The 22,995-nt window shown below is 57.7% G+C and overlaps 3 protein-coding genes across 4 annotated transcripts; 2 read left to right on the plus strand and 1 right to left on the minus strand.

Annotated features, from left to right (window-relative positions):
* The first annotated feature begins 285 nt into the window (after positions 1-285).
* Positions 286-16,349, plus strand: LOC117643789. Its single transcript, XM_034382886.1, has 4 exons — positions 286-387; positions 15,240-15,385; positions 15,565-15,709; positions 16,317-16,349. The coding sequence occupies exons 1-4, from the start codon at positions 286-288 to the stop codon at positions 16,347-16,349; spliced, it is 426 nt and encodes a 141-aa protein (XP_034238777.1).
* LOC117640281 lies at positions 16,197-21,927 on the minus strand. 2 transcript variants are annotated; one of them, XM_034376644.1, is made up of 6 exons: positions 21,562-21,927; positions 21,154-21,284; positions 20,946-21,037; positions 20,678-20,858; positions 20,330-20,595; positions 16,197-20,249 (listed from the first exon to the last, which is right to left on the minus strand). In XM_034376644.1, exons 2-6 carry the CDS (start codon positions 21,265-21,267, stop codon positions 19,097-19,099), a joined length of 1,806 nt encoding a protein of 601 aa, XP_034232535.1. In that variant the 5' UTR covers positions 21,268-21,284; positions 21,562-21,927; the 3' UTR covers positions 16,197-19,096. The 2 variants fall into 2 exon arrangements, with proteins under 2 accessions (XP_034232535.1, XP_034232543.1); XM_034376652.1 differs by having other exon boundaries at positions 19,097-20,249; positions 21,835-21,901.
* Positions 21,928-21,951: 24 nt separating this feature from the next.
* Positions 21,952-22,880, plus strand: LOC117640292 (mitochondrial import receptor subunit TOM7 homolog). The gene is made up of 3 exons (XM_034376664.1): positions 21,952-22,179; positions 22,420-22,468; positions 22,566-22,880. Exons 1-3 carry the CDS (start codon positions 22,077-22,079, stop codon positions 22,579-22,581), a joined length of 168 nt encoding a protein of 55 aa, XP_034232555.1. The 5' UTR covers positions 21,952-22,076; the 3' UTR covers positions 22,582-22,880.
* Positions 22,881-22,995: the final 115 nt, after the last annotated feature.

A 22,995-nucleotide genomic window follows, 5' to 3' on the forward strand; every position in this document is an offset into this window, starting at 1 on the left:
ATCCGCAGCTGCAGCTGCAGCGGGCTGAAGGTCTTGGTCTCGACGTGGGTCGCGACCGGGGAGTGCACGGGGTGCTGGTGCGGGTGCGGGGCGCCGGGCTGCGAGGGCGCGCGCTGCTGCAGGAGGATGGAGCGTCCCTCCAGAGCCAGGTCAAGGAGGTTCTGGCTGGGCGGCGGCGGTGGCGGCTGCAGGGGCTCGTCCCTGCTGAAGGGGAAGTCCTGGTGCCGGCTACTGCTAGTGGTGCTGGTGCTAAGTGCGGCTAGGGCCTCGCAGCCAGCGACTAGCATGGGCTGCACTCGCGTCTTTCAGTTCGCGTCCGCGGCGGCGGTTTCGAGGTTCGAGCTCTCGACGGTGGCTCTGCGCGGCAAGGCGGTCGACGCGGGTCTGGTTCGCCGGCCGCCGCCCGGTGTGCTTTTATAAGCTCAGCGCGCGGCGGAGGGGGGCAAAGCGGCGCGGCGCCGGCTAGCGGCGTCTCTCTCTCTCTCGCTCCCGCTTCGATCGCCGCGCCGCCCACTCCGCGGTCCGCGGCTCCCGGAGACCGTGGCTTTGCTGGGCCGACGCCGCGCCGCCAACGCCGTGCCGCGGGGCACGCGCTTCCAGGACTTCCAGGACCACGTGCAGTGCGCAGCGTGCGCAGCCACGGCCAAGCTGCGGCGCCGTGCCAAAGCCGAAGCCCTGCGCCCCGTTTCCAAGGAAATCGCTAGTTCAAAGCGTCCAATCGCGACAAACTACGCAGGCAGGGGACCTCGTCGGAGCGAACCGGCTTGGAAAGGGTAACCAAGCCAATGCGTGCACGGCGACTTGGCGTGCAGTGGCACGCGTGCCCCCATGTCCTTCTGCATGTTAGCACCCCGCCCCGCCCTGCCCGGCCAATTGAAGCGGCGGAGACAAGACAGAAGCCCCAAGCGATCCCCATTAAAGTCAATGAAAGGGCAGTCCCCGCCTGATTCCAGCCCACTGGCTATTTCCAGTGGCACTGCCTTGCCCTTTGGCCCTCTGGGCGTGTCGCCTGCCGCCCCGCACATGCCCCGCACATGCAGGCAGCGATGCTGTGACGTCAGCGCCGGCGGGCTCACCGTACGTCGAGTCGGGCAGGGCCGATTCTCACTTATCGTTCCTCGTACTGCACGCTCCACGCCGAGCAGAGCGGAGTGTGTTCATGACCAGGAATCGCTGGCGCGGTCTATTCTGGGAACACAGTGGGCGCCGTTTGACGCCGTTCGATGTCCACGCGACACGTGAGTGGCGGACTCGGGAAAGCTGTTGCATCCTAACGCCTCTAAATGATTGATCAGTCGGTTCCTGTCCGGCCCTCCGTGCCCGCAGGGCGCGCCGCTGTCGGCCAGCCTTGCAGTGCAGTGTTCTGTTTCCGCCGCCGTGTCACCGACCAGCACCGCCAGCACCCCCCCGCCGAGCGCCGCGGCGCCGCGGTCAGGGTCTGACTGGGTCTGACTCACACTAGTCGCGGCGGCGCACGACGGCGGCCTCGCGAAAAACGGCGAAAGGCGCGCAAAAAAAAAGAACGAGTCATAACAGACGCGGGGCACGTCGACGCCCCAGCGCGGCCCAGCACGGCGCGGCCCCTTAGCCCCGCTAAGTGATTCCCAGCACCGCCAAAATTAATGGCGGAGGGGAAGGCCCATGCCGCCTACTGCGCTCGGACACCGGAGGCCTCTCTCGCACTCATGGCGCGTCCCACACGTGTGCGAGAGAGACGGAGCGACGGCACGAGCCTGCGAGCGGTCGTCGACCTGGCAAAAGTCAGTCAAGGAATTGAACGAAAGGGCGGCGCGGAGGGCGATTCCGTCGCTCTGTCTCTCTCGCACGCACAAGCGACGCCTCAAGAGTGCGAGAGAGACGGAGCGACTGAGCCTGCCGCACCAGGTCGATGATGGAACGGCAACGCAGCGAGGGACGCGTCGCCGAACAGCGGCAGTGCCCCGATGCATCGCCCGGCGGCATGGCCCGGCCTGGCCCCGCAGTGCCAGTGCGCCTACCCGCCCCTGTGACCCACATCTCGTCAAAGGAAAGGGGCGGCGCACGCAGCGACGCCGAGGGTCGTCGCGACGCACAGTCAGCTACGCCTTCGGGTCGGGCGGGTACAAAAAGCACCAAAACCCAAAACCGAAACCTGGGGCATGTTTCGGGGCCAGCTCATAGTTCTCGAACGCGACTCAACACGAATTATGTCGACGGAAGCCTCGTTCGAGAGACATTCCAATAAAGCTCTCATGTGCGGCGCGGTGACTGCCGTGATCGAGAGAGACAGAGCGACGAAAAGCTCTGTTCGGAATCGAACGGCAGGGCGGCGTCCCGTAGGACTGCGACGGGATGTCGTGGGACGACGGCACGGCACGGCACGCAGCCGACTGTGCATTTCATTGGCGCCCCACACACATTTGATTCTCGGTGAATAATCACAGCGTGCTCCACGTCGTGACGGCGACGGCCCAAGGCCTGCCATTGCGCTGCTGCACCGCCGCCCGTCACGTGACTGTCACGTGACTGTCACGTGACTTGTCACACCGCACCTGCATGGGCGGCGGCAGACCGAACAGTGCATTCGTCGCACTCACGGGGCGTTCCCGCTAGGGTGCGAGAGAGACAGGGCGACGCGGCACAGCTGCGGACAGCTTCATTCGTGGGTGACATCCTGCTTGATAATGCGGAGAGGGCCTGGGCGGCACTGCGCCGATATGTCGGCGTCGGCTCGGCGTCGCGGCTCAGTTGCCTACACTCGGCAGTCTGTTTCGCAAGCCGAACCGACACTTTTTACTTAGTGCTCTGTGGACAGACCTCGCCCCGCGTCACTTCATCTGACGTGGTTTCGGCGACGCCGGCTCGGGATCGCTCTCCGGGCTAATGCTTACCCCCCCCCTCCCCCCGTTTCTCCCGCGTGGCCCCACTTTGACGTCACACGGACCCGAACCCGCGAGCTCGTGAGCTGGCGGCCCGACGCATCACACGCACGTCACATGGTGGCTTGGGCCCGCGGTCCGGAGTCCGCGGGGACTTCACTGGAGGCTCCAGGTCGGGGCCCGGCCCTGACGCAGCCGGAGTCTTGGGAAGCTCTAGGAAGGGGCCTCTTCCAGGAACCACCCGCAAAGGCTCGCGAAGGGGCGACGACTCGTTCTGCTTCTTCTTCTCCTCCTTGTCGCCGCGCGTGCGTGGCACTGCGTGGCACTGCGTGTGTTGTCCTTCCCCGAGTGGCCCGGGGGAATCCTGGGGACGGAATAGGAGTTCCAGGTTCAATGGGGCCGGACACGCCGGACAGGCCGACAGGTCTAAGAATAGCGGTCAAGAGTGGGGAAGCGGGCCAGGGAGGCCCAGGCCCGTAACAACACGCGGCCGACGGATGGACGCGGACACGGATATGGACGTTCAGACGGACAGCCTAAAGACATGGACAACGAGGCCCTTCTTGAGCGGGCCGCCCTCTAGGCCGCCCCGGACGCGCTTGACGTCGCCAAATTTAGCCGCAGCAAACTGGAGCACGAACTTGGAGGCCGTGAACACGCTCACCACGTGATGCAACCCAACGGCGTCACCGCGCGTTTGCGAACAAGGTAGTGCTCTCGACAACCACCGCGGAGACGCCGCTGCAGCCGTCACCTCCCCACGCGGGTGTCCCTACGTAGATCGGAAACAGGGCTTCGTCGATCTGTCTCTCTCGCTCCCCCAAGCAACGCCCCGTGAGTGGGACAGAGACGGGGCGACGACGCGTGACTCGGAGTCAGTCTGCAGGGACGTACGGACAGACAGCCTTCCGGTGGCGATCTGATTGAAAAGCCGTCCTGGCGGGACAGAGCGAGACAGAGTGGCCATCGCGGTGCGGCTGCGGCGTGGGGAGGCGAATGGGAAAGTTGTTGCCCCCGCAGGCCTGTCGGGTGTGCCTGTCGGGCGTGCGGGATGGGGTCGGGATCGACCCGACAAAGGCCGGCAGTCTAGTTAGTTTGCAAAGTGCATCTAAGTTGGCGCCGATGGCGGTCGGGATGGCGGGAACCCTCGAGACCCTCGACGCCGCAGCACTGCGCAGCACTTACTACTCACCAGGGCCTCCACTCGCCAAACGAGCAGCACTTTTCATCAGCTACCATTTCCTTCTGTGCAAACGCTTCACTCTATTTTTGTGACGTGTGTGGAGGGGCACCTTGCGGCGCGCTCGGGGGTTGTTCGATAGTGATTGCGGTCGATTCGTCGCTTCCCGTTATTGGCGAGTCGACCTGCCATCCCATGCACACACTTCTGTCTCTTTTTAACAGATTACACATCGGTATCGCTGACAAAAAAATCTACTAATTGTTTAAAATTTGACTTTTTTACAGTGTCATGTTGGTTCTGACAGCCGCCAGTGGTTGGAGCGGCGCGTGTGCGTTACGTCTCGCCGTCCGGGACATCACCTTATCGTGGGCCAATATTGTTCCTCACATTCGGGTATCTGCCGCGGCGGCGGTTTGGCGGCGCAGCCTTCAACGCCACTTGCATCTGGCGCCCTGCTGGCGCCATACCGGTTCACTGTTTACTGGGAAGCGGTTCGCGCCGCCTGACGCGCAGGCTCGACGCATGGGCCTCGAACCGAGCGTGCGACCCCACCAATGGATTCCTCGTTCGGAGAGCAATCCATTGGTGGGGTCACACGTTCGATTCGAGTACCATTTAGCGACTCTGAAGCTCAAAACGCGTCTAGAATTTTGGCCGCCTCCACCGGTCTTCTGAGCCTGCTGTGCGTCGCTCTGTCTCTGTCGCACTTGTGCGGCGTGCCGTAGAGGTGCGCGAGAGAGAGACCGAGCGGCGAAACGCCACTCTTGGGAGTCTAGACGCGCAGCACGCGACGTAATATCGTTACGGACTTGTTGTCCTCAAGGACGCGGCGTCGCGCGACCAAGGACCAACAAGGAGCAACAAGGACCAGCGAGCGCCAGCGAGGGGCGACAAAGACCAACAGGGACCGAGTGGATGCCGCGCACGTGACACGTCGGCACGGGGTGGCGGCGTGGCGCGGCGTGGCGCCGCTGCGTTGCCTTTGAGCTTGGCGCTCGGCCTCGCCTTCCAGTTTTCGCACCCTTGTTACGCCCCTTGACGCGGCAATCAAGGCAAACTGTGGCCAAACTGGCGCCTGCGTCGCGCAACCCCGGCCCGCCCGGCCCGCCCTCCGCGCGGCACACTGTCCGAAGGGTTCGCTGGAGTCACCACTCAGAGAACGCTGCCATTGAATCAACGCACTAGCCATGCAGTGGGCGGACCGTGGGAAAAGGCCTTATGTCGGACACGGCGATGTTTCTCCTGCCAAAGCGCATCTGAAGCTGGCCTTTTTCAGCACGAGACTGCGTTGGCCCGGCTAAAAACAATACAAAACTAGGCAGTTGAGAGTAAGGAGCCGAGTCGACCCAATAATCTCCGGCGCGATGCTCTATTTTGCGATTCGCGAGAAAGATCATCGTCGGCGTCGGCATTGAAATTTATTCAGAGAATGGTGACAAGAAGGGAAACGGTCTCTGCTCCTCCGGGCCGACTTGAGGCCTCGCCGCGCTTCGCTCGCTTCGCTCCCCAGCAGTTCATTATCGCGAGTAATTGACAGCCTGTTGACGGCGACCCTTGGTCGGTCCGCCGGCTGGAGGCTGAGGGGTTGGGGCCGCTCCACGTGACGGCCAGGTAACGAGCAGTGCGGTCACGTGACCGGGCGACGCCAGGCCGACGCCAGCAGAGGCCACGCAACGGAATGGACCACGGTGGCGCTGGCTTGGCGCTGGCCTGCAGGTCAGACCCTGTTGTTCAGCGCAAACACACAGAACTTGATTGCGGAGGCCGGGTGACAATGCGGCTCCATTCTGACTGGGATTAACTGTTGACCTCCACGGCTCGCAGAGGGACCACGGCTCTCTAGGAGAATTAAGTATGCAAGATGCCGCTGATAACTTTTGGACTCCGCGTTCCACGTTCGGTGCACTTGCTGGTGTAATGCGGGGGGCACCAATTTGGGATGAGTACTGCTTTCACGGCCTGTGGGGGCTGTCCTCATACCCCCCAAGTAGAGGGTGGTTGCTGCAGGCGGGACTCTGCCTGCTTTGAGGTTTGCAGTCTGAGTCCTTCGCTTACAGTAGCTGCTTACTCGAACGCTAGAGGTCTGCTGAGGCCTAACAGCGCTGATGATGATGATGATGATGATGATGATGATGAAGGCGGCCCAGGGCCTCTCGGACAAGACCGGAGAGCGGACCGCTTGGCCGGGCCTGACCGGCCTGACCCCGGACGGTTGGGGCAGGTCTCCGACGTCCCCGTCGTCCCCGACGCACACGCCGTGACGCGCCACTGCATCCCGCCGAGCGATTCCGGGGAGTCGCTCTGTCTCTCTCGCACCCGCGCCGCGGGACGCCCCATGAGAGCGACGACAGAGACAGAGCGACGAAACGACTCTTGAGAATGAGTACGCCCGTCTCCACGCGTGACGCACGGGGCGGCTTAACGTAAACCTAACGGGACGGCTCCAGGAACTGTGCAAGCGAAGCTCTGGATAAACACATTGCCGGAGTGGATCAAGGGAGGCCCGCAGGGACCTTGGCGGCCTTGCCAAGGGCAGTCCGAGGGCACCGCAAGGGCAGAAGCCCTGCGGACCGGCTCACCGGTTCGCTATACACTGCCGTCCTGGTCCAGCGCGCCTTCCCCGCGGGGCTTCCCACGCGACTTCCCCGCGTAACGGACATGACCTTTAATTCGGCGGCGTCGCGATAGTTGTGTGTGTGAGAGAGAGAGAGCATGAGTGAGCGGTGCCACGCCCACGTGCGCACAAGGTGAAAGCAGCTGTGACGTGCAAATAATGCTTCCCGCCGGTAAGCAGCGGGCAGCGTCGCGCCGTGGTTGTTGTGGTGGTGTTGTCGCTGGACTGGTTTCGGAGCGGGACTCCACGGCGGATGTTTCCTCCAGCAGCTGACTGAGTTCATCTCGGCCACTGACGTCACTGCGCGGCCACGGCGACGTCCCCGTGCACACTCCGATTCCGAGGGTCGTTTTCGTCGCTCTGTCTCTCTCGCACCCTTACGGGACACCCCATGAGTGCGACAGAGACAGCGCCAGTCCGGCTGGAATTCCCTACTCTCTTCGTGCGAGCATCGCGACGCTGGCGGCGCTGGCGGCGCGCTCTCGCCGAAACGGAACGACGCGAAACGAGAGCCCCGCCACCTTGAGTGGTTCGCTGCGGAGCGGACGTCAGAGGGGCCGGATGGGGCCGGATGGGGCCGGATGGGGCCGCAGGGGGCCGCAGGGGCCGACGCAGCGTGCATCGCGAGGGCGCGGCTTATCTAGGGACGCCGATAAGAGGAAAAGTGCGGCGTTTGGCAACGGGCCGAGGCCGCAAGGGTTGGCCAAGGTGTGGAGGCCTGAGAGTAAGCTGACAGCAGGCCTTACAGTGACGCGCCGGAGTGCCGCGCCGCTCTTTACGGGCAGTCACCTCCTTCTGGCACTTCCCTCGCCGGCCCGAGCCTATCTGTGAGTGCCTCTGCCCCGGGCCGTGGGAGGCGTGTGTCGCGGATTGGGGCCACGTCGGCCGCGACGTCCACGGCGACGTCCGACTTGATTGTCGCTGGGCGGGCCGGGCAGCGCCGTGCCGGGCAGCGCCGTGCCGGGCTTGACGTCAACCAGCGTCGGGCGGACGCGGCGGACGTCACGCGCCCTGCCTTTCCGCCTTCCGTGCGACGAGGTGCGGCGGCGCAGCGGCGGCGGTCGGCCACCTCTCTCTCCAGCGAGGCGGCCAGAGGCGGCGAACAAATAAAAACAACAGCAAGGGGAAAGAGCGAGCACGGCACCGCGAAACGGCGAACTTGGCAAGAGCGGCGTCGCCGTGTCTCTCCCGCACCGCTGCGGGGCCCCGTGAGTGCGAGAGAGACGAAGTCGGCGGCCTGCTGTGCGGTGCGGCGCCGAGGTGAGGCCCCGGGCCTTGCTAGCCTTGCTTGCGGGCCAATCGATGCTCCGCGTCCAAGTCATTCATTCTTCGGTTCGGCTGGCGTTTCGCGAAGACGCGTCCACGCGACCGCGGCGCCAGGGCAGCGCGACGGGCACGTGGCCGCGCCGCACGGGGTTGGCTCGTCGCGTCGGTCCGTCGGCTCGCTGGTCTGGCCCTCGGCCTGGCCCGGCGCCCCGCGACGCGGCGACGGCCCTTCCCTTCCGGACCGTCCTTCCAGCCCTTCCAGCCCTTCCCTGCCCCGATAAGGGCTCGGCTCCCTTTTCCCCGCCAGCCAACCGAGCCGTTTCCAAGATCCGTCTCGTCGCTCTGTCTCTGTCCCACTCATGGAGCGCGCCGTAGGGGTGCGAGTGAGACAGAGCGACGAAACCGCGCTCCCTCGGCATCGCTCGGCAGCCCGCGGCTCGGCCTAGGCCTACGCGCGCGGGGCACGCGAACCCTATCGGCTGGGGCTCCGGGACGGGGCCGCGGAGAACATGGAACGCAAGCTGCAGTACGCCACCCCGCCCTGCAGGATGGTTCGGAGCGGCGCTTTTTCGTCGCTCTGTCTCTCTCGCGCTAGTCGGGTGCCCCCAAGGGGTGGGAGAGAGACAGGGTGACATCGGCCTGCTGCCGCGCCCGCCCCGCGGGCAGGACCAGAAGGGCGCCGTCGTGGCCGCGGCCCTGCGTCGTCGTGGTGCCTGGCGTGCCTGGCACGCGGCGCGGTTCGCGACAAGGCCCTTGCCCTAGCCGGGCCGCGCCGGGCCGCGCAGCTCGCACGCCGGTATATTTAGCACGGAGCGCCGGCTTGCCGCACTTGTTGTAGGCGCGCGGCGCTCTGCGTGCGGCGTTGCGGCGGTGCGGCGCGCGGGGCGCGGGCGAGGTAGTCCCACGTGGCGGGGATTTCCGGCCATTTCCGGCCGAGGGCGCTGTCGCGCTGTCAGCCCCGAGGACGGCAATTATATTCCAGTGTGACACTGCCGCCACCGCCGCCCTGATGGAGTCCTGAGCCCTGTGCAAGCCGCCCACCCGCCCTTTCTGCAGAGCACACGCAGCGCTTGCAGTAAGCTTGCGGCGAGAATGATGACGTCACGGAATAAATTTGGGAGCGTGTCTAGCGCCGCGGTGATGCTGGCGGTGAGTCAGGCGGTAGGACCAGGCAGGACAGCAGGGGTGGCCGATGACACCGGCCGCAGCTTCAATGACTCAGAGGGAGCACTGCGGGCTAGTTCCGCACAGTGTCGCCTCGCTCCGTCGCTCTCGCACGCCTAAGAAAGGCGCCGCGAGTGCGAGAGAGACACACCGACGAAAGCACAGTTGGGAATCAGTCCACCACCGGTCCGTGCGTCGGCGTCTGATTACGAATTCCAATGGGCGTCCCGGCCGCGTCGCCGCGCCGCCCTCGGAGCGGGGGAAGCCTTAGTGCAGAGCAAGCTCAGATCAAAGCGCGGGGCCTGCTTGTGGCGGCGCGGTTTCCTGGTCGCGATGTGTTGTTTCAAATTGCTTATGGAGTCGCGGCGGGCACACCGTAACGCGGCGTCCTGCGGTCCTGCGTCACCGCGACGCTTGGCGGCGGGCCCGCGACGCCGGCGACGACGGCGACGCCTTGGCCGCCACAATGCGCGACACTTGGTCTGTCGGCCGGCGGCGCGGCGCGGCGGCCACAGCGTCATGCGGACGCTTTTGTCTGCTGGGCGCCTTCGCCTAGGCCATGCCTACGCCGCCGCCGCCACAGCCAGCCATGCAGCCAGCGAATACCGTTTTCTGTTTCCGCCTTTGCCTTTTCGCGGTGACGGCTTTGACTGGCAGTCAGCGCCCCGTCAGCAGACTGATACCGGGGGTCGTTTTCGTCGCTCTGTCTCTCTCACCCGTCGGGCGTCTCGTTGTAGGCGCGAGAGAGAGAGCAACGAAAAACGACCGCAGGTTGCGCCCCGCTGGCGCTCTATGAGCGCGCAGTGCATGCTGCATGCTGTTCGATACTGCATGCACGCAGCGCGACGCGGCCCGAAAAGATGGCGTGCGCTGCCGTGCGCTGGGCCCGGCGGCGCGGCCAAACCCGTGAGTCACGCGTGCGCGGCGTGCGCGACACGCGGCGCATTCCGACCGCACGCGTGTCCGCCGTGACATCACGCGAGGGGTCGCGGCGGCAGGGAGGAGCGCGCAGCACGCGGGGAAGCCGCCAGAACCACAACCACCGGCACCGCCACCGCACGGCGACGTTGCGAAACCGAGCGACGGGCCGTGAGCGTTGTCATCTCGAGTTTGACCGTGTCGTTCCAATTGTCGGGGCGTCCCTCACTCCCTCTCCCTGGCAGCAGAGGCCGCCAGCTTGCCAAACATTCCGATCCGCAATCCGCGGCCGGCGCCGGAAAGCTCAGTTCGGAGGAGAGCGCCGGGCCAGGTAGGCAACATCGCCCGCTGCGAGGCACACCTGTGCGGCGGGTCGTTCGTTCCCCAGGGGAGGTCCCCGACGTCCACCATGTCCCTGGCGGCGCTGGCAGGCCGGCGGCGTCCTCGTCACGCGAACGACCCTCGGCGCGGTGCGTCCTGCGACAGACGACGGGATAATTACCGCGGGGTGACTCGCTAGGCCATCGCAGGCTGACCGCTCTGTCTCTCTCGCACTCCCGGCACGTCCCGTAAGGGTGCGAGAGAGACAGAGCGAGCGGGTGAGGCAGAGAGGGGTCCGAGTGCCGCAGTGTGGTGGGAGGGGAGGGGGAGGGGAGCCGAACGTAAGCTAGTCGATCAGGGAAACAGCTAGACGGTAATTGTATGTTCGGCCCGCACGATCCCTCCAACACACAAACCATACGGTCGTCGGCAAGTCCTGGGTGGGGTGGGGGGTGGGGCACTTTTGTCGCTACTTCCCTTCCCCTTCCCCACCCGACAGTTTTGGCCATAAGCGCGCTGCTGTGCTCCACTTTTCGATCGGGTGGCGCCTTTAAAATAGCAGCCGAGGAGGGCGTCCTTGGCGGGGCGAGGATGCGCACGGGCAGAGTTTTCCCGAGGCCTCCCTCGGCCGGCGGGCCGCGCCGCCGCGGCACTGTAACCCAGATATTTTGACTGACTGCGCTTGACGCCCTGACGGCCGAAGGCAGGAGAGAGAAAGAGAGAGAGAGGAGAGGTGAGGCGTGGTGGTGGTGTAGGTCAGGGCAGTCTGTCTCTGTCATGTTTTGCGCCTCGGCGTGCTTCGGCGTTCAGCGCGCCCCTGCCAGTCTCTGCACACACACGAACGCAGTCTGTCGAGCGTCCGAGCAGCGTTTCGTTGCTGTCTCTCTCGCACTCGTGGCGTGCACCACAGGCGTGCGAGAGAGACAGGGTGATTATGAAGTCTGTTCGCCGTCGTTATCCTTATCCTTCCGAAAAGCGAATGGCCCCCGTTGGCGGGGTTCGCGGGGTCCACGACGGCGGCCTTCTGCACGTGCTGGCCCGGAGCCCGCGCGCGGAATCGCAATGGCCCGGCTGTGCCCCGGCAATGCCCCGGCAATGCCCCCCGCGACGCACGCTGCATTCCACGCACGACGCCCCGCCGACCACTCTGCGCCGGATCTGCTACTTTCACGGGCCCCAGAGCGATTCAGAACTGTCTCTCTCGCACCCCGTCGGGGCCGCCCCCGTGCCCCGTGCGTGCGAGAGAGATGCAGCGTTCGGGGCTGCGGCACCGCGGCGGGCCGCGCCATGAGGCTGGGCGCTGAATGGCGATGAGGACCAGAAAATAGCGGCGTAACTATAACTCCCACGTGGCCCTGCACTGTAAGGCCCGGCCTCTGTGCACTGCATTGTCCACGAGAGGCACGTTTAGGAGGACGTCCGTCACGTTGGGGCGGCCGACGGACACAACAATGCGCTGTATTTGTCGCTCGGAGTAAATCCTCTGTGCCGGGCGGGCGGCCGGCCGGGTCGGCGACGACGGCGTGCCCCAGAACGGCTCGGCCAGGGGCGAGGGGCGCCCAAAGTGGCAGTGGAGGCACGCGGCGCACGCGGCCCAAAGCGCCACGCGGGCCTGCCGCTGACAGCGACAGCGACGACGCGGGCTGGAGGCTGGGCCCGCGGATGGGCCTCGCCGCCTCGCCTCGCCTGCCGCCGCCTGCCGCGCTTCTCCGAACTGTTTTGTCTCGGCCATTTCGGGGCCGCGGCAACGAGGCGACGCGGGAACCGCACCGCGTCGTCGCGACGCGAGCCGAACCCTTCCCCCCCGACACTGCGAAGAAACGGTGGCGCGACGCGCGGTCGGTGAATCAAAGTAAGGAGCCGCCCTCTGGAGAGCGTCCCTGTCCCTCGTCGAGAGATGGCGGCTTTCTTCCGCGTCATTGGCTGAGCCTGCGGGCTGAGCATCGCTTCTGTCGCGCTGTCTCTCTCACACTCGGTTCGGAATCAGCCCTGCGGAGCCAAGGGCAACGGTCTCGACGAATGCGAGCCATCCTGACGGGGACGAACGCGGGCGGCGGAGCGAACTCGCGAACTCGGCGTGCTTGACACATCATCCACTCGCAGGCCGCGGCGCGCCCCCCTCTCTCCCGCCACCGCTCGAATGTCAGACCATTTATAGAAAACCTTATTCAGAAAGACGAGACGAATTTCATGCCGGTCTTTGCTATTTGTGACGACTTCTTGCCTGACCTAAGCACTCTAGCATTGAAGGAAGAGAACCGACCGGAAATCCCCCCCCTCTCTCCAAGGCCTCTCGTGGCTATCACAGCAACCCCTTGGCGCCCGGGGGCTGCTGGACAACGGGGACCAGGGTTGACGTCACCGCCATCCCACCGGAGTCTGCTGAATCTAGTTGGACGAGTCGATGTTTCCCGATCCGGTCCCCGAGGCGTACCGGTGCCAGTTCCCTGAGGGCGGCTGCTTCCGAACTGCGCCGTCTCTCTCGCGCATCGTAGGGGTGCGAAAGACGGCCAGGCCAAAGCACTGATCGGAATTCAGAATCAGCCTGCAGGAAGGGGGTGACATAAAGTTGGCGGCGGATCGCGGCGCTGACGCCTCCAATCCCCTTCATCGTCGCCGTGCTCGGGGGGTCGCCGCCACGCCGGCTGGGGGTCGCGCCGCCGCCGCTCCCCCGGCGCGTTGACTGTAGCTTGTTTGCGACCCGCTCCAATATGCCGGCCCGCCCCGGCCGGGTTGTTGAATGTGTTGATTGGCTCTCGCCCCGCCGACGCCGCCTCCCGCACCGCGGTGTAGTCCAAACCTCCCCCGTCGCCGGCCGCCGACCGCGCGCACGCACGCCGACCTCATACCCGCTGTTACACAATGGGACGACAGCGACGACGCGAGCTAGAAGCGAAACAAACTTTTCGCAAGTTGAATTAAAAGCGGCTTTCGTTTTTACGAGTGCATGACGCGGGAGCGTGCGTCAGGCGGCCAGCGGTAAGGACACCGCGCGGCCCGCCCGCGCAAGCACCGCCTGCACCGCCAGCAAAGGCTAAAGGCTCTAGGAAAGGTGACTTGGGAAAACAAAGACAACAAGCGAGGGAATAAAGTACTCCAGGGGGGCCACCGCGCCGCTTCGGCAAAGGAGGAGGAAAAGGCTTGGCCCCACGCGGCGCCCTCTTCAGCGGTAATCCCCCACACGCCGCCACACGCCGCCACCCCGCAGCGACACGTCTCCGATGACGAGGGTTATAATTGGCAGCCCTGATGACAAGGTCTTGATTGGCCCGGTGGCGCGGCGGCACCGTCGCAACGAGGTCGCCGCTGTGTCTCTCTCGCACTCGTAGAGGTGCGAGAGGGACAGAGGCGACGGAGGCTCCCTTCGGAATCAGCCCGCAGCCCCAGTCACTCAAATCAGCGAGCGCGCCGCCGTGGCCCCGCGGTCGCCGTGCCAGCCGCCCGCGGGGTGGCCCCCGGGGCCCCCGTCGAGCCGCCAAGGCACCGCACGCACGAGGCGCAGGGCGGGCCCGGGCGCCACGCAGCCACGCACGCGGCCACCTGTTCGGCCCGCACAGCGCCCCCGCGCCCCCACGCGTGGCCCCGGAAGCGGAATGACAAAGGCGGGGAAGAAAGGCGGCCTCGTTTGCGCAGCCCAGCGCAGCCCGACCACCCCCTGGGGACGAGGGGCTCCGACGGGGACGGACATGGACAGGCACACGGACGGGGTGGCAAAATAATATCCTCCCGCTCCCTTTTGTGATTCCACCCCCGTGAGACTTCCGCGTTTTTTCACCTGTCGCCGCCCCGCCCCGCCCCGCCCCGCCTTGGGCATGACGAAGCCACCCCTGCACCTGTCCGCCCGCTGCCCGTCCGCGGAGGAGACAGGTCGTGCCGCGGAATCCATCCGAGGGGAAGCCGGGGGAAGTGCGCGCGATACGCGACAGTTCCTTTCCGGTTTCCGGGTTCGCTTCCGGGCCGCCTCCGGATTTCAGCAGGTGATGCTTTCCGAAGTCCGCGCCGCACGGCCCCCACCCCAGCACTGCATCTCTCCTCCTCCGCCACTTCGGGCCACTTCGCCAATTCGCTTCGGCCGAGGCAGGAGGCAGGCCGCTCGTCTAGCAGTGAACCTCCTACATCCCACATCCGCCTGTCGGCTCCCGACGTCCCGGTGACATTTCTCCTTCGACGAGCGCGGAGAGGCGCGGCTCTCGAGGGGGGAGGGGGAGGGGGTGTCCTTCGCGTATGACGTCATCGTGACGGTCGCCTTGGCGGGCTCGATGGCGGGCTCGCTTTTCATTGATATGGCGAAAGCAGAGCGAGCAGAGGCGGCGGCACTCGGCACGACTCGGCACCACTCATCGCCAGCCGCTCTGGCCGGCCCGGCGGCGGAGGCCCAAGTACCGGCCGTAAGGGGCGGGTAGGCGGGGCGGGTACGCCCTGCCTCCGCCCTGCCACCGCCCTGCCACCCACCGCCTCCGCCGACAGGCGCCCGATGACAGACAGCCCCACCCGCCCGAGATGTAGGATTACGTGGCTTCGCTTCGTGTTTCAAACTCCCCCTCCCCCTCCGGTTCATCCCCCTGAAGGTCGCGACGTCAGGGAGGAACCAGAGTCAGGTCCAGCGGCTTGCCTCCACCCTCCGCGTTGTTGGCGAGGATCAACTTGTAGACTTAATAACAGGGCGCGGCGCTGAGGCTTTTGACTTTCGTTTCAAGTTTGGACCTCCGGGCGGATGTCCCGGCAGCACTCCGTGCCACTCCGTGCCACTCCGTGCCACTCCGTGCCTCCGCACCCCATTCGCGGACGGCGTCGAGGCCATCTCCGCAGACAACGCGCAGACTGCGCGCAGGCCGTGCCAAGTCTATAAATATGGCATTCCTGAACCCCTGCCGTTGTCTTCTTCTCTGCATCTCTACTTGTCCACTCCAAGCAGATCCTGCCCAACGACCCCCGCGGCCGCCGCCTGCTCGTCTGCACCGGGGGACTGCGCCGCCTGCAGGAGATCCCCGCCGAGCCCGGGTCGGCCATCGCCGAGAGCGTGGCCGTCATCAACTGCTGCTTTCCGAAGGAGATCGTCAGGTACGCCGGGACGGTAGGCAATCGGGCGGCTACTGCGTCGGGCGGCACTGCCTACCCGACGCCCCTGCCAGCCGCCTGGAGGGTAGGCAATCGGGCGGCTAGTGCGTCGGGCGGCACTGCCTACCCTCTCCACGGCAGGCGCCTCCAGTGCTCCAGGACTCCGACTTGGCTGTCTGCAGGTACTACAGCCCGGGCTTCCCCGACACCCTGCTGGACCTCATCGAGGACTTCGACCCGCTGGCCCCCGTACAGCGGGAGTGGCCCGACCCAGCGCCGAGGAGTGTGGCCGCCACGGCCTCCGCCACGAGCACGGCCACCATGCTGGTGGAGCTGGCCGCCCCGGCCACGGCCTCGTCGTCGCGGACGTCCTTCGGGGAGGCGGCCCTGCTGCAGGCCGAGGCCGCCAAGGCCGTGCTGCCGGCCGAGGACGGAGCCGAGGCCAAGGCCGCCGCCGTGACGCGGTCCTGCGTGTCGCTGGCCACGTCGGCGTCGGCCTGCTCCAGGCGCGGCTCCAGACGCTGCTCCAGCTCCAGGACGCGGAGGGCGAGGAAGAGTCGCAGCAGGACCACGTCCCGACCGCGCCGCCAAACGGAGCCAGAGGGCGTCGCCGCCGCCACCGGGTCGCCGTCGACGCCGCAGGACTCGCCGATTTAGCATTTAGCCTCGGCTCTCGTGGACAGGAGTGGGTTTGTCATGGCGGAGGCGGGCCTTCGAAGCGCGTGGCACGTGCAGCAAGTCTCCATTACCATTCATGCACGAGGCCAGTCTTAAGGTGAAAGGAGGCAGTGGATGGCATTGATGTAGCCGCACAAAGACAATCAAAGTTTTATTCATATTCAAAAAGTCCACAGCAATAAGTACACATAAGTAATATTGTGACCATAATATATATTTGTATAAGGTATATACCTAAATTTGGTAAAATGCTTAGGGTAAGCTAGTACATATAAGTCAAAAGGATTAAAACCGTAAGTCACCAAAAAATAAAACAAACAAAAAAAAACTACAAAACATTTCCTTCACCCTCTCACTTGCAGTTTTAAATTAATTAAGCAAAACATATTTCAATCACATATAAATATCACATCACATTGCTGCGCTGCAACATTCACACTTTCACGCACAACAACAAGCTTTGGTGATTAAGAAATAAAGCAAAAAGTAAGGAACGACCATACAGTAAATTACCTTCAACGTCAAACAATCATTAAGTACTGGGGTTGACAAAAACAGAAGGACTGATCAAGACTTTCCTAAAAACAATACAGAGGATCAGAAGCAAACTGAAAAGCACTTTGTAATACTGTGGCTCGTCAAAATGTATAACAATAAACTGAAATGATTTTTTCATCTAAGTCAAAAAAGTACTAGATAAGTTTTGAGCCAATGGGGATAATGGAAGAGTCCTCTCGTGAACTGGAAGAAGTTTAGCAGAACAAGAGAATGAAAAGTAACTGACCATTGACAGAAACCTTGATTAAACAGTTAGTCAAATTCCTTTCATAATAAAAAATTGACTCAATTACTGAAAAAGAAATTTGCTTTTACACATAAGTATGTACAATTATAGAACTAACATGTACATGAATAAGAATGAAATTAATTATAGAGAAAAGAGCGCTACATATAACTACTTATCAGAGACCGTACTAGAGTCTCCTGATTCCAGAGAGAGAAATACATTGAGTCTGAGGCTGAAAGCCTGAAAGGCTATCTCTACAACACCCAACACACTCAAATACATACAAACACAAGTCATATAAAAGTTTTAGTTCTTTACTTGAGTAAACAGTCTTTGCTACAAAACAATGTTTATAAGGGGAGAATAATGTCACCTATCAAGCAATAACTGCTGCCATGAAGTACACTCGAAGTCTAACAAACAGATCCCTTTGAGAGACTTCTATGCTTTCAGACTCTCAACATCATATATACACTGGTGAACACAAGGTAAACTTCATCAAGGTCTGCATGCTGAGGTATGAGGTATATAAGTACAAGCTATTCACACTATTAAAAGTACTACAGTTTTAAGGCTGTCATAATGGTGATAAGATTGCTGGTTTTGCTTCTTGTTGCTTGACAAGCTTAGATCAGTTTCACAACCCAACCTTTTGTTTAAAAATGTGAGATAGATTGTATCTTCCTTTAATTGGCAAATAAAATGTTCAAGTTATTGTCCTTAAAGTGCTGCACCAGGTAATATTGAAATAAATTGCAGAAACCCTAGATCATTATTATAGATTCAAAAATCCACTCACATTTTGATGTTAAATACAGCATGTTCATTTTTATAGACCTAGTTTGTAACAGAGGGAAGATCACACATGATGAGTTTGAGCGTTGATGCAGGCGTATATGCATTGTACCCTCATACCAGGTATTGAGCAACAGTGGGATCCAAGATGTACGTACAAACCATTTTCATCTGCTATCTTAAAACTAAGAACAAATAAATTAACAAAGCCATAGATTAAAAGTTTGATCTTTTTTGGAAGAAATAAATAAAGCAAAAAGGGAAAAGAGAAACCAGTTGACATGTTTCAAGGGTTAGTCCTGGTCTCATGGTTGTACCCTGCTTTAACAAGATCAGTCTTGCACAGAAATAAAAAACTAAACAAAGAGCATCAGTTATAAAACAATAACTAGTCGACAAAACAAAAGAACATAGCAGGAAATTAATGTCAACAAAAAGAACCAGAAACAAAATACAGTATAACTGACTAAAGACAGTATATCACAAAACAAAGTAGAGCATGTCTTATTTTGGTACAGTATGCTATGTAGCAAAAGTCAAGAGAAAAATAAAAAGGAGCATATCATTCAAAGCCCTGCAAAGGTAAGAGAGAGAGAGAGAGAGAGAGAGAGAAAAAAAAAGAGAGGCCTTTAAAAATTGAAGCAGGACCAGTCTATGTTCATGAAATACTAATGCCAAAAACAGCATGAGAAAAATTAGGAAGAAAAGCAAAACATACATAGTTGATAGAGGTAGCCCCAAAACAGCATAATTGACTTAACTGTTTAGAACCATTAATATTACACCAGTGCAGCAGGTATGTACCACACACTTGGGGAGGGGAGCAAAAACAGGGAGAGAGAGAGGAATGAAACATGACGCAAATGGCAGTGAACGAAGAAAGGTCGCTTTAAATCATGTTGATTTGATCGCAGTGATTTGGCATTGTCATTCTAGCACCTGAGACTATCTCTTAAAGAAACCTGATCTATGGACTGAACAGCTTAGTATCCTAATATGTATCAAATTCACTTTATACTTTAAGCTTAAAAAAGGTAGTAAAGCTAATATATTGTATCATTACAAAAATCATGGAGTAAGTTAAGTTCTAAGGAATATTATCTCAGATGCCAAAATCTAACCAGTTAAACAACCATGCATCATTTTGTTTTAAAAAACATTTCCAAAACTGGAAACAGGATTTAATAAGCTTTCTAGCAAATCCAGTCAGCTGAAAAAACTCACACAATTCGTGTCAAATTATACCATCAGAGGAAGACATTTAAAGACTGAAAATACACATTAAAATTACAGATAACTTACATCATTAGTTAAGTAACGGGATGAACCAGGTTAATTTAAAACCAAACCTTGACTAAAAAGTAGTTCACAAATAATGAAGCACTCATTTTCACTCACAGCCTTAACAATAGGTAAGATTGCACATTTGGCCCCAAATATTAAACAATGGGAAATCATTTTGGCTTTGGGTGGGATTTAGCAGCAGCCAAAAGTGGTGACTGTGACCTTGATGTACATTGGAACCTGTTTGAAGAGTCAGAGCTTGTTGTAGAAGGTCTTATTCCAGACCTTTCAGATCGAACATCATCCGTTGTGTGACTCCATGTTTCGTCAGGCTGCTGATAACTGGTTGACTGCAGAAAATAGGGCCCACCAACAGTCCAGGGACGTGTTTGCTGAAGTTTCGGGGTGTTTGAATCATGAGCAACATGCTGCTGCCTCATCAGAGAAGCCACACACTCCTCACTGCTGCTACTAGAACTCGAGGCCGAGCGCCTTCCCTTCTCAACACCAAGATTTTGTGGTATCAATGGATGAAATGTAGACAGTAAATATGGATATCCAACTCGTGTTGGGCGGCCATAAGTGAGACCACTGCCCACCATGAGGCCTCTATTCACCTTTATGTCAACATTCACTTCCTGCACAGTATCAGATGATGCTGGTATGGCAGTTGATTGGCTGGGAACAGGAGTTTGTTCTGGAAATTTGTTGAGAGAAACTCTGGAAGAGCTGCAGGATTTTGATAAGTTGTCTGGCGGAAGAACTGGGCTACCACTTGCACTGGAAGACGACTTGCAAGAGGTTTTCATATCTAATTTCTCATTTTCATAAACCAGTTCAGTGTTGGTGGCAATATCAACAAATGCAGCAGGTGGTGGCAAAGGTTCCATATCTTCATGTATGCTGTTTCCACTCGGCCTCAGGCAGTTGTGTGAAAGCTCATCATAAGATGTGATGGAGATATCATCATTACTGAGTGAACCAGACTTTGAAATAGCACCAAGGTTATCTTTAGATCCGTAAATAGATGAGCTCCTGAACCACATCCTCTTTTCTTGAATACTGTCTTGCTTGCAAATGGAGCCGTCAGATTTACTGGAGTGACTAGTGGATGTTGCTGGATCTTGGTGTAGGTCTATGCTTGCACTCCGCTCATGAAGGTTATCACGATTATCTGCTAAAGCAGATTCAGTCTCGACTCCACAGCAGCCCCCAGATCCTAGGAGGGAGTTTGCACTCTCAACACATTGTGTTTGAGAGAGCGCAGAATTTTGATGAGCTTCTAAAGCTATCTTTTCTGGAGCATTCTGCACGTATATAACCCTGAAATATTCATACCAATTAGTGCACAAGAACAACCCCTAGGTACGAAACAGAAAAGATAAAATAGAAGTAGAGCTCACCTGTTGAAAGCTCGCCAACGTCGACAAAGTGCACAGTATGCTTTTCCTTGATGGAAAATATATGCTACTCCTCCGCTAAAAACTGCTGTCACTCCAATCAACTTTGTCCATAATGACCACTCTAAGTATCCTTTGTTGATTTCTTCCAAAGTGCCATCAATCAACACATGGAGAGACCACAGCACACATGACAATGCTGCAGTGTGGAATAGAACCATACATAGAAGTTTACGCCGTTCTAATGCTGACAACTCCAACTGCTCCCACTGTGAAAGAGAAGAAACCAGTATAAGTATTGTGATCAGAGCAATGTGATTGAGGGAAGTCCAGAGCAGGTAGAAGTCTTACCTGCATTATTGGTTTTATTTTGCTGTACATGACAAATTGAAATTTGCAGAGCTCACAAGCTCGAATATCTGAAGATTTGATCCACTGCTGCAAACAAGCCTGATGAACATATCGTAGTGACCCCGAACAATAGCATGGTGCTATCAAAGGAGCATCCCTTTCACCCTCACAATGGCATATCCTGAAAACATCCATCCATAAAAATATTAACACATTAATAACATGGCTTTACTTTAAATCAAGTCAGAAAATGTCTACTTCTACTTACCGGCAAATGTCATAACTGTTGGATAGAGTTGAGGCTTGAGACATACATCGCTCAGGTGGAACTGGATTTCCTGACAAGGCTAATATTGCCTCCTAGACAAAACAATAAAATGATTTTACAACGCAGTCCACAGATTTTAATTGCAGGGTGAAATGAAAGACGAGTAGAAACAGCAAGTGGTCTCGACCAAAATACACAATGAGCTCACCCTCCACTCGGGCGCCTCATCCATGCCGTGCGGAATTTCCTTGCCCCATTCCACAGGATTGACGCTGATCTGCTGCACTGGCATGGCGCACTGCGCGCGGGTTGCCTTCCTCATCGCCAGAAGCTTGTTACCTGTGCAAAGAACACCAATCAGGGGACCAGCACAGCCAGCACAGCGAGCCACCAGACAGGTTAAGCTGGAATGGGGGTCAGTGTAACTTCAGTGAAAACAGAACCATTTCCGACTGTTCACTGGCAAGTAAAGATGCTACTTGACTTTTTGCAAAATACAAAAATTCCATACACTGGTAAAAACAGTGTTATTTTTGACGTGCCAGAACAAAGATCTGCTCCAGCCAAAGTGAAAAATCCTTGATCCCGATTGAAGAAGATAGTTATTAAACTGTACCTTCGCTTATCCTGGGTACTGAGTGCGAAACGGTGCTTCAAGTTCCGAAAGTAGACCGTTTTTTCAAGTACAGAAGCCATAAAAAATGGTTGGTTTGTTTATTTACAAAGGGAAACGTCAGATGTCAATAGGAGCCTCAACAATAACAAGTCACTGGTCTAAAAAGTCATTTCATTGCGATAAAATTGAATTCGAAAATGATGTTTACTGGCTTATTAAGTATCATATAAAACGGAAGATCGACGGAATTTTAAGTCAAGCTAAACTTAACACCTCAATAAATTCTGTCCGCAGCGTCAGCTGTTCTTTTTTTCACTAAATGTTTTTGTCTCTGTCACACATACGACGACGACGCAGACAGACGACAGTCGTCGAGAAATTATTCGCAGGCTGGGGAAATCGTTCTGTCGATAGTGTGGCCGGACTAGCAGAAGGAAACCACGCTCGTTGTCGAGGGCGAAAACTGGGCAATTTCATTCATTCAACCCCCTTACATTGTCCGTAAATCAGCCAAGATGGTGAAAATGAGTCAAGAAACGAAAGAACGCCTTGCAATGGTTTTCGGCGTGTCGAAGTTTGTCTTCCATTGGGGATTTGTGCCAACAGTTCTGTACATGGGTAAGTACTGCAACCCTCGCGAGCCGCATGGGGTTATACGTTAGATGTGCTCAGCAATTCTTAGTCTGCATCAGAATTCCTTTCAATAAATATAGGGTTTTAATTGAATTTGCATTTGTATTGTCTACCTTCGTTAACACTGTGCTTCAATGTCATTTGTTGAAGTCACTAACCTATCTTTTGCTGTGTTAATGTTGTCGTACGGTTGTAATATTGTTCAAAATGTTCTCTTAATTCCAGGATTCAGGAAAGGAGCTGATCCCGGCATGCCCGATTTACAGCTTTTGCAGTAAGTTACTCTCTTGACATTCCGATTTAATACTGTCAGCAAGCAAACAATGTTCACACTGTTTTTTTTTTTTTTTTTTTTTTTTTGCCATATTTAGGTTGCTGTGGATGTGAACGATCTGCTTTCAACCAAGTCATCATTCCATTTTCCATGAAGAGCTGTCCAAGACTTTCACCAGAAATGCAGTGTCTTTAGAGACAATATATGTAAATGTCATCTCATTTTTGCTATCGTTTTTCTCTTGACAGTTTGGCTAAACATAAACAATAATTGTAAAATAGTTATATTCAAATTTAGTTTACTATTGTTTATTTATCACATGTATATCAATGTTTTTATGTGAAGTTTGCTCAGATGATCTCACCTCAAAAAGGAATCATGTGGTCTGTAAAATAAATTTCATGTGATAAATTTTGGCCTTTTGATCTTTGCTGAACCTAGTCTTCTAAGTGACTGAATAGGGGGGATGAGGGGTGGGTCAAGGTTTGTCGATCATAAATAGGGCTCTACAGTCATGTTTTCTGCAG

Source organism: Thrips palmi, unplaced genomic scaffold (genome assembly GCF_012932325.1).
Source record: "Thrips palmi isolate BJ-2018 unplaced genomic scaffold, TpBJ-2018v1 HiC_scaffold_1, whole genome shotgun sequence".
Classification (NCBI taxonomy): domain Eukaryota; kingdom Metazoa; phylum Arthropoda; class Insecta; order Thysanoptera; family Thripidae; genus Thrips; species Thrips palmi.

Excerpts from the sequence above, each read along its gene's own strand:
- LOC117640292 (XM_034376664.1), top strand. The coding sequence starts at position 22,077 with ATGGTGAAAATGAGTCAAGAAACGAAAGAACGCCTTGCAATGGTTTTC. Across the intron at positions 22,180-22,419 it reads GCCAACAGTTCTGTACATGG|GATTCAGGAAAGGAGCTGAT; the intron begins GTAAGTACTGCA and ends TCTTAATTCCAG.
- LOC117640281 (XM_034376644.1), bottom strand. The coding sequence starts at position 21,267 with ATGAGGAAGGCAACCCGCGCGCAGTGCGCCATGCCAGTGCAGCAGATC. Across the intron at positions 20,596-20,677 it reads AAATAAAACCAATAATGCAG|TGGGAGCAGTTGGAGTTGTC; the intron begins GTAAGACTTCTA and ends TCTCTTTCACAG. Across the intron at positions 20,250-20,329 it reads CGTTGGCGAGCTTTCAACAG|GGTTATATACGTGCAGAATG; the intron begins GTGAGCTCTACT and ends TGAATATTTCAG.
- LOC117643789 (XM_034382886.1), top strand. The coding sequence starts at position 286 with ATGGGCTGCACTCGCGTCTTTCAGTTCGCGTCCGCGGCGGCGGTTTCG. Across the intron at positions 15,386-15,564 it reads TTTCCGAAGGAGATCGTCAG|GTACTACAGCCCGGGCTTCC; the intron begins GTACGCCGGGAC and ends GGCTGTCTGCAG. Across the intron at positions 15,710-16,316 it reads CGAGCACGGCCACCATGCTG|GGTAAGCTAGTACATATAAG; the intron begins GTGGAGCTGGCC and ends TAAAATGCTTAG.